Source organism: Nicotiana tomentosiformis, chromosome 3 (assembly GCF_000390325.3).
Source record: "Nicotiana tomentosiformis chromosome 3, ASM39032v3, whole genome shotgun sequence".
Lineage (NCBI taxonomy): Eukaryota > Viridiplantae > Streptophyta > Magnoliopsida > Solanales > Solanaceae > Nicotiana > Nicotiana tomentosiformis.
Window position 1 is genome coordinate 57,121,651 of NC_090814.1, and position 15,865 is coordinate 57,137,515.

The 15,865-nt window shown below is 37.1% G+C and overlaps 2 protein-coding genes across 5 annotated transcripts; both read left to right on the plus strand.

The window, feature by feature from the left end:
• Positions 1-7,221: 7,221 nt before the first annotated feature.
• LOC104092900 (proline transporter 2-like) lies at positions 7,222-12,328 on the plus strand. Of its 4 annotated transcripts, XM_009598587.4 has the most exons (8): positions 7,222-7,332; positions 7,434-7,540; positions 8,930-9,154; positions 9,251-9,345; positions 10,421-10,610; positions 11,104-11,228; positions 11,359-11,574; positions 11,850-12,328. In XM_009598587.4, exons 1-8 carry the CDS (start codon positions 7,298-7,300, stop codon positions 12,225-12,227), a joined length of 1,371 nt encoding a protein of 456 aa, XP_009596882.1. In that variant the 5' UTR covers positions 7,222-7,297; the 3' UTR covers positions 12,228-12,328. The 4 variants fall into 4 exon arrangements, with proteins under 4 accessions (XP_009596882.1, XP_009596884.1, XP_009596883.1 ...); XM_009598589.4 differs by having other exon boundaries at positions 7,268-7,540; positions 8,976-9,154; XM_009598588.4 differs by lacking the exon at positions 7,222-7,332 and having other exon boundaries at positions 7,504-7,642.
• Positions 12,329-13,126: 798 nt separating this feature from the next.
• LOC138907854 (uncharacterized) lies at positions 13,127-14,143 on the plus strand. Its single transcript, XM_070198474.1, has 2 exons — positions 13,127-13,276; positions 13,871-14,143. Exons 1-2 carry the CDS (start codon positions 13,127-13,129, stop codon positions 14,141-14,143), a joined length of 423 nt encoding a protein of 140 aa, XP_070054575.1.
• Positions 14,144-15,865: the final 1,722 nt, after the last annotated feature.

Here is a 15,865-nt window from a genome sequence, read left to right on the forward strand (position 1 = left end):
ATGTACATGTTGATTTTGTTGCTAATTACTGATTCATGCTTCCCATTTTTAGCTATATACTGTTATACTGCACAGGTCATTTTGTCTAGTGAGTGTCTTGACTTGTACCTCGTTACTACTCCACTGAAGTTAGTCTTGATACTTACTGGGTACCGACCGTGGTGTACTCATACTACACTTCTGCACATTTTTGTGCAGAGCCAGGTATTGGAGATATCGGACTCGGGCAGAGTTAGGTTGTTGATCGCACGGATTCGAGGTAGAGCTCCTTGGTCGTCACAGTCCCTTGGGGTCTTTTCCTTATATTGTACTGTCATTTGTCATTGAACAATAATGTATTTTTATCTTTGAGAAATTTTCATGTATTTAGTTAGAGTTTATGTCTCAGTATTACCAGTCTTGGGGGGTTGTTATGATTATTTCCGCTTTTGTTTTTGGTGCATGTATTAAACTCTATTTCAAATTTTTAAAAAATGGCTTGAATTGTTATTTTAATCGACTTACCTAGTCTTAGATACTAAGTGCCATCACGACGCGTGTGTGGGATTTGGGTCATGACAATGACAAGATAACTCACTATGCCTCATAGTATACTCGGACACAGTCATAGTCCCCTAGCGCAACTACTCAAACTCGATGCGCAAGGCATCCCTGAGGGTTTGTGGAGCAAACTCCATCAAACATAAATCAATGAACTGAGCCCAAGTGAGTGACATTGCGTTGGCTGGCCTTCTCTCCTCATATGCGTGCTACCATTTATATGTCGGGCCCGTCGGCTGGAAATTAGTAAGAGCGACCCCACTCAACTCCACTATGTCCATAGTGCGCAGAATGCAGTGACACTTGTCTAGAAAACCTTGTGCATCCTCAGAAGTTGCGCCAGAGAAAGTAGGAGGAAAATACTTCTTGAGACTCTCAAGGCTCTTTTACTCCTCCTTTGATGCGCTAGCCTAACCTCATGATGAACTGCAAATATGGGCTGCACCAGCATAAAACCCAGAACTTGGTAGCCATGAGCACGCTGCTTTGGAGTACGGGTGTGGGGAGTCTGAGCTCCTCCCTCAGCCGGAGAAGTAGCTGGTGCAACTGGGATTAGTCCCGCCTAAGTCAAGGTGTCTGCTCCCCAATTGGAGCTACTGGTAGCTCCTCAACTGCTACTCTAGTATGTGCTCTAGGTGTAGCACGTGCCCTTCCTCTGCTGCTACCTCATCCTTGGCCTCTCACGGCTCTAGTAGGGGTGCGGGTGTCCGCTCAACTGATCTGGTAGTGAGAGAATAGAAATATAAAGGCTCAACTCCTAAATCAATAAATACGCGCGATAGGAATGAAAGAAGTGAAATTTCCTATTAGTTCTGTAGCATCTCGAAGATAAGTACAGACATCTTCATACCAATCCGCAAGACTCTACCAAACTTGTTCGTGACTCGTAGAACCTATGAACCTAGACCTATGATACTAACCTGTCATGACCCAAAATCTCACCTTTAGTATCGTAATGACACCTAGTCTCTACAACTAGGTAAGCTGACCACTTACAATAGTTAAACCAATAAAACCTGATATTATAAAGCAAAGTTTAATATAAATGCAGAAATAAAGGTGATACAAGCCAACACGACGATAATCATAACAAATCCCCAAAACTAGGTAGTATAGAGTCACAAACTCTAACTTAATACATAGAAAGTATCTCAGAATACAATATTGTTCAGATAAGGAATTGACAGTATAAATGAGAAAGGACTCTAAGGGACTGCGACAATCAAAGCAACTCTGCCTTGAATCCTCACGATCACGAAATTCTCGCTGCCCTGGCCCGCTCTCCAATACCTGAATCTGCAAAAAAATATGCAAAATTGTAGTATGAGTACACCACGGTCGGTACCCAGTAAGTATCAAGACTAACCTCGGTGGAGTAGTGATGAGGTTCAAGTCAAGATACTCACTAGTCAAATAACCTGTGCAATAATAACAAGGTTAGCGACGAGAAGAATAATAGGAAGAAATAGTTGTAATATTATCATAACAAGTGATACAATTTAATACAGATAAAGGTTCAGTTCAACAAGTCATCAAATAGAATCGTACTCATATGGTACCTCGTTCCCACATTACCGATCATCCTCGCACGGCAAACACCTCGTGCCGCAATATAAATCACATCCGCACAGTAAAGACCTCGTGCCACAAAATAAGTCACACTCGCATAGCAAAGACCTCGTGCCACAACTTAAATCATACCGCACGGTAAAGATCTCGTGCTATAATATAAACCACACCGCACGGTAAAGACCTTGTACCATATTATAAACCACACCGCACAGCAAAGACCTCGTGCTATAATATTGTATCCGTGTCAGTTACCAATAACATATTCAAGAGGAATTTATCGAGAATTAAATAAAGTAATGCATGATATCAACTTTCTTCTTTTACTTCAATCATCTATGTTTCCAATAACTCAACAGAATATGAGAGAACGACTCCACGTAGGTAAATCCATCTTGGCAACCAAATTTTCAAGTAACAACAGAGACACAAATTAGCATGTCAGAAAAAATGCAACAAATCACGTAAAATACATGACACACACAAAGAAGTCATGAGCACACACAACAATATCCCTTTTTCACCAACGCACAAACATCATCAACAAAACGCCCTCACGCCATCACATAACAACCCCACATAGCCACCTTCATCTCACCGCATGCGCACAATAAAATAAATGCCCGCCTTGTCTTGCCACACACGTATTAGCAATATCTCAACTTGTCTCGCCATATGCTCAAACCCATATATATATATATATATATATATATATATATATATATATATATATATATATATATATATATATATATATATATTATAGCACGCCTTATCTCGCCGCATGTGCAATATCAATAACAATAATAGCACAGCAGAAATCTCATGCAAACACCCGAACAATCCATTCAACAAGTCCACATGTGTCATAATCACAACAACACAATCATGCCAAAAAATTTCATCCAAACACAAACTCACAATTTGCCAACGTAGTGCATAAGGACAAACCAATAAAGAAAATATGGATAGGTGTTCAATATATAAGCATGAATTCAGCTAACTCAGTTTAGCAACAAACGCCCAACTTGACCAATTTTCTAGCATGGAACATGAACTCAAGTAATCATCCAAAGAGGAGACACGTAGTGTAGAGATCTCACAATCAAAAAAGGCAATAAGAGCAACCTCGGGTCAAATTCGATCATAAGTCATACATACGACCCCGTTTACACACTCGTCACCTCGCGAACACATCGTTTCAAACATTTCACAAATAAGAAATTAAGTCAAATTCCAAGGGAAATTTTACATACACAAAGTTAGGCAAGATACTTATCTCGAACAAGCTAAATCAATACTCTAAGAAGCCCTTCCCACGTGAAACAACCTCTGGACGACTCGAATCTAACCAAAACAACTTAATATGATCAATAAAAGCCGCAGGAAACAAGCTCAAACGATAAATCTACGATATTGGTTCAATTATGTAAATTCAACCCTGGGCTCGCACACCGAAACCCGATAAAACTCATAAATGTAGAACACACATTTAAATACGAGTCCAACTATACTAATTTTATCCAATTTCAATCTCAAATCGACCTTCAAATCATCAAATTTCATTTAGAAAAGTTTTACTAAAATCCTCAATTTTTCTCACTTAAATTCATCAAATAAATTCCAAAAATAAGGTTGGAATCATGAATAATAAATAAATCCGAGTAAAAAATACTTACCCCAATCCAAATCATAAATATTCCCTCCAAAATCGCCCAAATCCGAGCTCTATAACTCAAAATGTGATAAAATAACTCAAAACCGTCTAAATGAATTTTATATAAGTCTGCCCAAGGGTTCTCTTTGCGATCGCGGGACCAACTTCGCGATCGCGAAGAACAAATCATCAGCTAGAAAAAATCCTCTTTTGCAAATGCGTTATGGCACCCGCGAACGTGATGCGCAACCCCCACTGGCCTACGCGCACGCGGTCACCCACACGCGAACGTGAAAGCCAACAACCAGGCGGCCCCATCCAGTCTTCACTCTACGTGAACGCGACCGCATGGCTACAAAAGCAGTGACCACAACTCATTAATGCTCCGCGAACACAACCATCTCATCACGAACGCGATGACCAAACACCAGCCTCCCAAATAATACTTCGCGATCGCAATCGCGACCACTCTTCCGCAATCGCGATGAAAACCATATCGCCAGAAAATCTGCAATCCAAACATGAGTGAAAATTATCTGAAACATGTCCGAGGCCCCCGGGACCCGTCCAATCACACCAACCAATCCCAAAATATAATGCGGACCTACTCGAGGCCACAAATCACACCAAAATATTAAAACTATGAATTGCACCTCAATTCAAGCCTAATGAACTAATGGACTTTCAACTTCCAAAACTCACGCTGAACTATATCAAATCAACTTAGAATGACCTCAAATTTTGCATGTCTCAAATGACATACCTATACCAACTCCCGGAACCTCAATATGACCCCATTATCTATAAAGTTAACTCTCGGTCAAACCTATCAACCTTCCAAACCTTCAATTATTCAACTTTCACCAATTCAAGCCAACACAACCTAGGAGCCTCCAAATTTCCATCTGAACATCCGCCTAAGTCCAAAATTTTCATTCAGACCTAATGGAATAATAAAACTCTAATCCGAGATCAAATACGCAAAAGTCAACTTGGTCAACTCTTCCAAGTTAAAGCTTCTAAAATGAGAATCATTCTTCCAAATTAATCCTGAATCGCTCGAAAACCAAAGCTGACCATACACACAAGTCATAATACATCATGTAAAGCTACTCGCGGCCTCGAACTACTGAACGGAAATACAAATGATCAAAATAATTGGTTGGGTTGTTACATACACGTATGTTATACATTCGTACTTGTTCTTATGTTGTGCCTTGATTGGGACGTGTGAACTCTGTGACACATATCTGATGTTTTATATGACTACTTGAACTTGGTTGCTGTAATTAATTTAGTTGTGATCATGCCTTATCCGTATTTTTATTGTTATCGTGTTCTTGTGCGCTTTATTGATGAGTTATGAGGATATGTCTCTTGATGATAATTTGTTATCTTACACTGTTGTGACTATGGAACTTGTGGACATGTTGGGCGGATTGATTGTGATGATATTGTGGTACGATAGTTTTGCCATACGATTGTGATAATTATTGCGCACGGGCCGAAATAAAGGTGGCAATTTTCGGGCTTGCCCATGTGGCGAAATAAGGGTGACATTTGTTGATATTGCATGCGGAGAAATAAGGGTGATATTTGTCGATATTGCATACAGCGAAATAAGAGTGGCATTGTTGATGATGTTATGTGATGGTTTGAGGTGATTTTGTTGATGATGTTTATGTGGTGGTACGAGAGTGATATTTTTGAATGTGCATGTGAATTCTCTATGCTTGTCATGCATTTTTACATGATTTTTGCATTGCATTTAACATGCTAATCTATACCTCTATTATTATTTGATGATTTGTTTGTCAAGATGGATTTACCTCTGTGGAGTTGATATCTCATATTTTGTTGAGTTGTCGGTAGCATATCGGATTGACGTGATAAGAAAGTTGTCTACATGCATTGATACATTTGATTCTTGAAAGGTTCTCTTGAACGTGTTATTTGGCCACTGATATGGAATCGGATCATGTTGGACACATGTTTACAATCACGTATAATTATTGAGCACACATATTATATAGTGCATATCTCTTTGTGAGCGGGGTTGGTGCAAGTTGTATTTGTTGAACATGTACAATTGGTAGAGTTTATTTATTACCCTATCCCAGTTGTGCACCTTTACTGTTGATATTCTTTGTTCCATAATTATCTTTCTAGAATATTCTTTATATATTATATATGTTATTGAGTTGCACAGGTTCTACAAAGTAAGTATCTTTTGAATTAAAAACCTCATCACTACTTCTCTAAGGTTAGTCAAGATACTTACTGAGTACATAGGGTCGGTTGTACTCATAATACACTTCTGCACCTTGCGTGAAGATTCTGGAGCTAAGTAGTCGTGGAAGACGAAGCCTTACCTTGGAGACGTTCCAGCATTCCGGATTCCAGCTACCTTTTTATTCGTGGTAGTTTAGGACTTTATTTTTCTTTATGTAAACTTCAAACAGATGATGTATTTATTCTTGTTATCAGCTTTATAAATCTAATTTTAGTGGCTCATGACTTGTACTACCAGCCCTTGGGGTAGTTGTATTGAATGTTTTTGCAATTTTATTTATAATATTGATGATTTATCAATATAGTAGTAACTTTTATTACTTGGCTTACCTACCGGATTGGATTAGGTGCCATCACGACTTTGTGAGATTTTGGGTCGTGACTTTAAAACATCACCAATAAATATAACCGCAAGCTCTAATACCACTATGTTGAGGAAAAACAAGCACTAAATAGTGTGCGACAAGGTAACGATGAGAAATACCCACATCAAACTTTTTAAACTTATTTGAATCAAGATAAGACAAACAAACTCATGTACATACGTATTCGAGCAGCAAGTATATCAAGCATTGTCAAATATATGCAAAAAAAATAATCAAACAAAGAAGATTCCAAGAGTTAACGTGAAAACCTCTTCAATATGAAAAGTAAAAACCACCACGGACCTCGGGTCCACAAAGCTCCACCAAAATGAATCAACACAAATTACAAAAAAATTCTAAATTGGTGATAAAGCTAGTGTTTAACCAATTGACAACAATAAAAGTAATATTGCACTAAAACAATTGAAGAAAGGGAAAGAATTCGCCCAAAATGAGCTACTATTCACGCTACTAAAATTGAAGTTACGGGCCTCCAAATCCAATTTCCACCATTAAAATCCAAAAATCAAATATTGACAACTCTTAGTTCAAATTTGAGCACGATCGTTCCTCTTTTAAGTTTATCGTTGCAAAATAAGGCATACCTTAATATGAAAAAGTTCTACATTACCTTTTCATGACTTGCTCTCCCAAGGGTTGTCTTTGTCATCTTGTAATCTTCAAGGTTATATATACGTCTTTTGTACATTTAGCGTCTTAACCACTCATTCAATTATCCAAATCAGTGTTATAGACACATTTTCCACAAATATTCATCCGTGCTAATTGTCTTTTAGCCCACCTAGTCTATCATCAAAAAAGAAAGGACAGAGAAAAGACCAAGTCAAAAGAAGAGCAATTAATTTTTGAAGACATGGAAAACAAAAGAGATAGAGAAGCCCCACAACTGTAGTATTTGGAAAACTTTGTATCTTCCCAATTGCAACTATATATAAATGTTTTAGCTCAGTCTCAGCTTTCTAACACCAAATTATGCATTAACAATATAGGTTGGAAATGGGAGAAGAAGAACAAAAAAAGGAAGAGGTCATTAGTTCCAGTAATCATGTGGCTATAGAAGTTGAAGTTCCTGAAACTCATCATCAGATTGGCCAAGGTCTATCTCCCTGCATGCATGCTCCTCTCTTGTTTTCCGATCCTCTTTTCTAATTGGCATTTGTTTCATAAGACTGACAAATATTCAAACTAATCGACAATGGTTAGTAAATATGTATTTTTACCTAAATGTTTCACTTTTTCTCATAGTAAATTAACAATTGGCAAATTCGAAAAGGAGAAGTATTGTTTCCTACTATAATTTTGCAAATCTAAGATGTGCACATTTTTTCTTATATTAAGTGAATGATTCGTACTTTATTTTGTCCCGAAAACCCTACAAATTCTTGGGATCAGTACAGACTTAGCAAAAAACATGACACAGTAGAAGAAAAAATCCATATATGTGATATTTACTGCTCTCTCCGTTTTAATTTAGTTGAGGTTGTTTGATTCGGCTCAGAACTTAATAAAAAAAAAGACTTTTGAAACTTGTGGTTTTAAAAGCTTGAGGGATAAAAATCAATGATATTTGTGTGGTTTTAAAAGTTTCTCATTAAGGATAAAATAGGTAAAATGAAGAGTTTAAAGTTAAATTATTTTCAACTGTCGAAATGTATCATTTGTTTTGGAAATGACTAATAAGGAAAGTGTGTCATCTAACTTGAAACAGAGGGAGTAGTTGGGAATACGTTTTGGTCTTGTTAGATAACTTCTACAATATTTTACTTTTATGTTATTTAGTACGATGATAATATGAGTTGAGCTTAGATGGAGAAGTGAACATTCACATAGCCGACACCCACTTGTTTGGAAAGATTGAGAGTAATTATTATTGTTGTTTGAACTATTGTAGTGATACTCTTGTAAAATTTTGAAGGATATGTGCATGAAGGACAATGCAGTATTTTGTCTAAAATTTATAGAGTATATGCTGAAAACTTAGGAGTAGGGCCTCAATAAGTGCATTGCGAACAATTAATCCTTGAACTTAATTATGATTAGCTGTTTTTCATTTGAAAAATCTACAGATAATTCTGAGATTTTCTTTCTATTATTAGAACTGATTTTTTTGAGAGTTGAAGTAAGAAAGAGCAAATGTTATGGGTGTATTTGATATGAATTTTCTCATGTTTGGTTATCCTAAATTGTTGAAAAAATATTTCATTAAGAACACATTTTACTCTAATTTAAGGCTTCTCCATTTTTCAGTTCGGCGCTAGACAACTAGTTTTTTATAGTGAGGAAATGGATAGAGTGAGGAGGATGGTAAATATTGACCTTACTAACCTTTTGAGTGTAATCTTCAATCTATAACCGCTACAAGTATCTTTGAACAGTGCAAAATATTTTCCTTCGTATCAAAAACACTGTATGTGTTACTCGTATTTATTGGTTTGTTAAAACTTTCGTAATTTGTGTCTTCTGTTTCCTGTTGGGAAAAATGTAGATTCATTCATTCAAGTGGGAGTTCTTATGTGTACTGGTTTGAACAGTGCTTACGCGCTTGGATATGCTGGCGCAATCATGGTACCTCTGGGATGGATTGGAGGTGTGATTGGTCTGATGTTAGCAACAGTGATATCATTATATGCTAATGCTCTAATTGCCAAGATTCATGAATATGGGGGAAAGAGGCATATCAGATATAGAGACCTTGCTGGATTCATATATGGTGCGTGCGAGAAAATTCATATCAACATATAGTCTTTTTATTTAACATCTCAGTTTATTTAACTTAGTTAATTTATTGGGATGTCGGCTGATGCAGGTCAGAAAGCTTATGTACTTGTTTGGGGATTACAGTATGCAAATCTATTCTTGATAAATATTGGATATATCATTTTGGGTGGACAGGCATTGAAGGTAAGATATTTTGCATCGTGAGAATATATTAATCATAAATTGACTTGTTTTACGTTAATGGAAAATCTATTGCACCCATACAGACTAAGATCTTAATTCCCATGGCAAGGAAAGGCCGAGTGGGAGGGGAAGTCAGCTAACAGCTTCTTTGTCACGTGCGTTTTTCAAATTTGACAGTCAAGATCCATAAATATGCCTTGGATGAGCCTAACAGTCGTGTACCTGGAAGCACTTTTATTTTCAACAGCCAGAAGGTAAAAAAAGACAACCCACCACTATAGTGGAAGATCTTTCACTTCACCGTAGTAGGAACCTCACTAACCTTCTACATCAGTTAATCTAACTATAGGGATCACCCTCCTGCCTTACCCACCCACCCTAAACGAGCCAAGACAAGCTATACCGAAGGAGATAAATTTCATACCCTACCAAGTTCTAGGGCTTGCCTTGATACCCTGGCTTAAAACCAGCAATGCGAGCAAAGCAGCGTTATATTGGAAGAAAAATATCTATATGGATGATACCAATTACTTGGAATTAAGCCTTAATAATTGTTAGTAGTATGTTTGCTTTAGGTCTAATATATGCTAAGAATCTTTTAGTCTTGTTAGAAATTTATGGGTCAACAAAAAGTATATATAGAGAATTTCTAGAACGAGGCGATGTATTACCAATATTGGATTATGAAGAGCTTAATGGATGTAGTCAACCAGAACTTGCTTGGAATTGAGGCATTCGTAGTTGTTAGTAGTTGTGTCACTAAAGTTAATTAGATAAAAAACCGTATCCTTTTCCCACTCCTATCTTTTTGTCCTTAAGATACCTGTGTTAGCTTGTCACAGTAATATTCACAGTCTGGTCCCTAGCTCCTCAGTCCTGATATCTCCTCCCTACACCCAAAAGATGGCGAGGTTGAGAAAAGAAGAGACAATGAATAAGAGGGGGAGAAGGGAAGTTGTTCGAAAACCGTAAACCGTTGAAGTATTCAAAGAAGAGGAAGAATTCATCTTGAAATGTTAATTTTTTATTGGTTATGTGGTAGAAATCATTCTGAACGAGTATTTGTGATTGGCAGGCTTTCTATATTATCTTTAGAGACGATGATGAGATGAAGTTGCCGTACTTCACAGCAATTGCGGGATTGGGATGTGTTCTTTTTGCCATCGCCGTACCACATTTATCAGGCCTAAGGGCTTGGCTAGCGGTTTCAACATTCTTCAGTCTAGTCTATATCACTATAACCTTTGTTTTGTCTCTTCAAGATGGTATGCATGTCTCTCTCCTTAATATGATCTGACTACATCAGATCATATTAAATTGAAGTTCTGTATGCTCAATGTCATTAGATGGAGCTTGTCTGGTTGTTGCACTCAGTAAAACAACTGCCTAAGTCTACTTCTCGGTTTCAACATTTACCTTATTATTAGACATGCTATATTAACATCACCTTTTCTACCAAATATCTGTCATAAGATAATTCTTCACATTTAGTGACATGGGGTTGCACGTCTCAAAGATAAAGCCCCCGGTCGACTAATATACTAAGTACTATTAGAATCGGTGTGGCTCTGTTTCTCTCTGAAATGGGAAATATATCTATTTTGTCAATGGTTTTCTTACTTATTAGTATGTGTTATTACATTGGTTTTCTAGAAATTAACTTCACGTGAACCATCCGTGTAATATATAATTTCAAACTCTACTCTCTGAAGAACTATTAGTTTCACACACATCTTTCTCTTCTGTCCTGAATCTTAGGTATGAATGCTCCACCTAGGGACTATAGCATTCCAGGATCAAATACAAGAAGAGTTTTTGCAACTATTGGTGCGACAGGAAACCTTGTTTTTGCATTTAACTCCGGAATGGTTCCAGAGATCCAGGTAGCTATATAAACTAGAAATACAGTAGCCTTGTGAACTAAGTGTCACTTTAGTAATGAATTTGTGTGATGGACTGTATCTTTTTATCGATCATTTTTTACCATCATAAAAGTATATGCTTGTGTAACAGGCTACTCTTAGAGCACCTGTTGTCGACAACATGTTGAAAGCCCTATATATACATTTCACTATAGGACCTGCACCTGTTTTTGCCGTTACATTCGTGGGATATTGGGCTTATGGATCAAGAACGTCGTCCTATTTGCTCAACAATGTCAGTGGCCCAGTTTGGGTGAAGGCACTAGCCAACCTTGCTGCTTTCTTGCAATCCGTCATATCTTTGCACGTAAGAATATCTTTACTTTGATCTTACGTTAAATTTTTTTCCGCCCTCTCTTGGTTTTCAAACAAAAAGTTCAGCTCTTTACTATCAGAGATGTAGGACGGGTTAATGTGGGTTCAACATAACACGATACTTTAGGCTCGAATTATATATACATTATATATAAAAAGACATATAAGATTACGTTTATTCTGAAAATAGTGACTCTAAATCTTAAACTCGCCACTGGTTACCCTCATTTTCTGCTCTAAAGGTTGCCATGTTTTTGCTTATTGTAGATATTTGCAAGTCCAACATATGAATTCCTGGACACCAAATATGGATTCAAAGGAAGTGCAGTCAATTTTCGGAACATTGCATTTAGAACAGTAGTCAGAGGTAGTTATCTAGCAATTACTACGTTCTTGTCAGCTTTATTACCTTTCCTCGGGGATTTCATGAGCCTCACTGGTGCTATCAGCACATTTCCACTCACATTCATTCTCCCTAACCACATGTACCTTGTTGCCATGAAAAAGCAGTTGTCTTCACTACAAAAGAAGTGGCATTGGCTAAATATTGTCTTCTTTGGTTTCGCATCTGCTACTGTTTTAGTAGCTGCCTTCAGACTCATTGTAGTGGACTCAAAAACTTACCACATATTTGCAGATTTATAACTCTTTATGTTTATATATGGGGAAAATGTCTCTGTTCATATATATTCTTGGTATTTCAAGTAATAATGACAATATTTTCAATTGAAACAAGAGCTTTATCATATCGTTTCTCCTCAGTGAGGTAAATGGTAATGGTGTGGCTTCTTGTTCGCTGCCATCTATTCCATCCATTTCAATTAATATGATTGTTTTTCATTGAGTACGAAATTTAAGACTTTTTCACACATGCGCCATTTTGGCCGTAGAATAGAATTTTGTTAGCTCAAATATAAAAGATACTCCCTCCTTTTGATTTTATATGGACCTATTTGACTAAGTATACATTTCTGTAAGATTCTCCATTATTTAAGAAAGAAAGAAAAAAATTTAAAACTAGGGATTATAAAATCATGTTCTAAGGATAATTAAAGTAAATTATATATTTTCATATATGAAAATATATCTTTTTTTAAAATAAACTAAAAAAGGAAATAATGTCACAAATAGAAAATTAATGCTTCACTAGGGAAAGATAAAAAAAAATTGTACGCTGATTATAACTAGTCATAAAATAGAAGAAAAGTCGAAGTAAAGCAAGAGAATAATAGAGAAAAATTAAGACAAGAAGAAGAGATGATCTTTTATTAAATTTGTGTATATAAGCTTTGCGCATAGTCTCCATATATAGGCCTCAAACATCATAAGTTATAAAAGGAAATCTAATCCACATAAATCCATAATATTATTATTTTAGGGGTTATTGGAGTTACTCCTATAGAAATTATACATATAATGAAAAAGAATTCGCCCATCCATAAAAATAATTAGTATTTATAACATTATCGCATTTAATAGTTTATTGATAAGTTATGTGTCTTGCTATATTTTGATGATTTAACAAACTTATTGTTGAGAACGAGATGGGGAACCTGTTCCACATCCTCTCAGTGTTCAAGATCAACAAGTCTCAAGTCTGGGACATGTTCCAACATTCAGAGTCAAAGAAACAACAGAGGGAACAGATCGACATCAGTTCCCTTGCTGATAGTACCAGTCAACTCCCTACAGCTGTAAAGTGACTGCAATTGTTCCTATGCACACACGCAACAGTGCAAATAGTGAAGCAGTCACTTTATGGGGAATGCCTTTGTACCAAACATGCTTGCATCATTCAAGTGATGTCACTTATATAATATTAACATGAAGCAAAGGCGAAATCCAACAAGGGTAGGTTGTGATTTTTAATCCCGTGAGCTGAGAGTTTTTCACGTAATTAAAACTCAACTGTGTTATTTACTTTCAGCTGTGTGAGTATGTTTTGTGGGAACTAATAGAACCTGGTTCTCTATATAAGTTTGGTGGACCCTTAGTTTGTATCAATTGGTATCAGAGCTCGTTCTTTCTATCAAGCTAACACCTAGAAAGGATCCTCATGGCTGCTCCACCAAACTTCGAAGAATGTCAATCCACCTACAGACCACCAAGATTCAATGGCCAGTACTACGGATGATGGAAGACAAGGATGCATGATTTTATCATGGCTGAAGATTCAGAACTTTGGGATGTTATCTGCGATGGTCCCTTTGTTCCTATGAAAACCATTGAGGAACCAGCAGTGACATTTCCAAAAGTCTAGGAAGTAATACAGCGATGCTGAATGCAAGGTTATAGAGAAGAACTTTCGAGCAAAGAAAATCCTCGTCTGTGGCATTGGGCTGGATGAATATAACAGGATTTCTGCTTATCAATCTGCCAAGGAGATCTGGGAAGCTCTCCAAACAGCATACGAAGGGACAACTCAAGTCAAGCAGTCGAAGATTGATATGCTAACCACTGAGTATGAACTCTTCAGGATGATGAGTCCATTTAGGACATGCACACTCGATTCACCTCTATCATCAATGAGCTCCATTCCCTGGGAGAAATCATTCCAATGAACAAACTTGTCAAGAAAATACTCAACGTATTACCTAGTTCCTGGGAAAGCAAAGTAAATGATATCACTGAGGTAAAGAATATACAAAAGCTAACCATTGATGAACTCATTGGTAATTTGAAAACTTATGAAATAAAGAAGAAAAAGGATCATGGGAGAAGAGAGCCCAAAATGGAGAAGAACCTGATCCTCAAGACAGACAACAATGAATCAAGTGGTGAAGATGTTGATATGGCTTACTTGACAAAGAGATTTCAGAAGATGGTCCGCAGAAATGGAGGTATTCCCAAGAAGGGTAGCTCCAGCAAGCCAAGAAGATATGACTTATGTCATAAGTACGGAAAGCCAAGACATTTCATCAAGGACTGTCCCCTCCTCAAGCAAGACCAGTACAAGCACAACACAGACAAAGCAGCCAAGAGGAACTCGGTTCCTGACAAAAAATTTAAAAGAAAAAAAGTCACTGACAATGTTGTGAAACAAGCTCTTGCTGCATAGGAAGACTCTTCCAGCGAATCTGGAGAAGATGATGCACAAGGTGACACCTCCGCGATGGCAGTCGAAAGTGAAGCAGTTGACTATGATTCCATCTTTGCCCTGATGGCAAAATTTGACAATGATGAAGATAATGATGATGAGGTAAACTTTCTAGACGTTCAAAGAAATCTGAAGTCTTACTCACAGAAAAAGCTTATATCTTTGGGAAATGTTCTAATTGACACTTATCACAGTCTTATAAATGATAAAAATATCTTAACTATAGATTTAGGAGAGGTAGAAAATGAGAGAGATGATTTGGTAGTTGCAGTGGCCGACCTAAAAGAAACCATCGAGAATCTAGTGAAAGAAAAAAGTATTCTGATTAAAAATGTTGAAAACATAGAAAATGAGAGAGATGACCTGTTAGTAGCCGGCGTGGACCTAAAAGAAATAATAGAGGAAGTAAAAAGTGGAAACAGTTCTGGGACTGTCCAAAAGGGAAAGAAAGTTGCAAGTGAGGCACACATTAAGCTTGAAAGTGAACTACAATCTGTGAAATCTAGTATGTATGCTGAACTTGAAAGAAACATGCAGTTTCAAGAAGATCTAGGCAGAGTTAAAAATCACCTCGAAAAATCTCTAAAGTGGACCTGGTCCTCTGATACAATTGCTGCCATGTATACAAGTAATGGTGGGAATAGGCAGGGAGTCGGATTCCATAGGGAAAAGACTCCCTACAATCCACATAGCAAGTATGTTACTGTTCTTGATAACTAGCTTTGCACTCACTATGATAACATTGGTCACTTTAAAGAACACTGTAAGGCTAGAATTCAGTCCCAACAGAAAAACAAGGTGTTTGTTGAAAATGTAACTACTGCTAAGGAACCTCGTCCCTCCGTTAAAATATATATATTGCCTTCATGGACAAAAAAGAGTTTAATTCGACCATTTCCTCACTACAAGGGAGCCAAACTTGTTTGGGTTCCTAAGTCTAATCCTTGATTCCCTTTTACAAGAAGCAGCCAAAAATGGTACATGGATAGTGGTTGTTCTAAGCACATGACTAGAAGCATTAATGATTTCCTTTCACTCAAAGCCCTGCAAGGAGGGAGTGTGTCCTTTGGCAATGGAAAAAAGGGATACATTCTGGGAGTAGGAAGAATTGGGAAGTCACTCACTCACTCAATCAAAAATGAGTACTATGTGAACGGCTTGAAATATATCGTACTGAGTGTTTTCC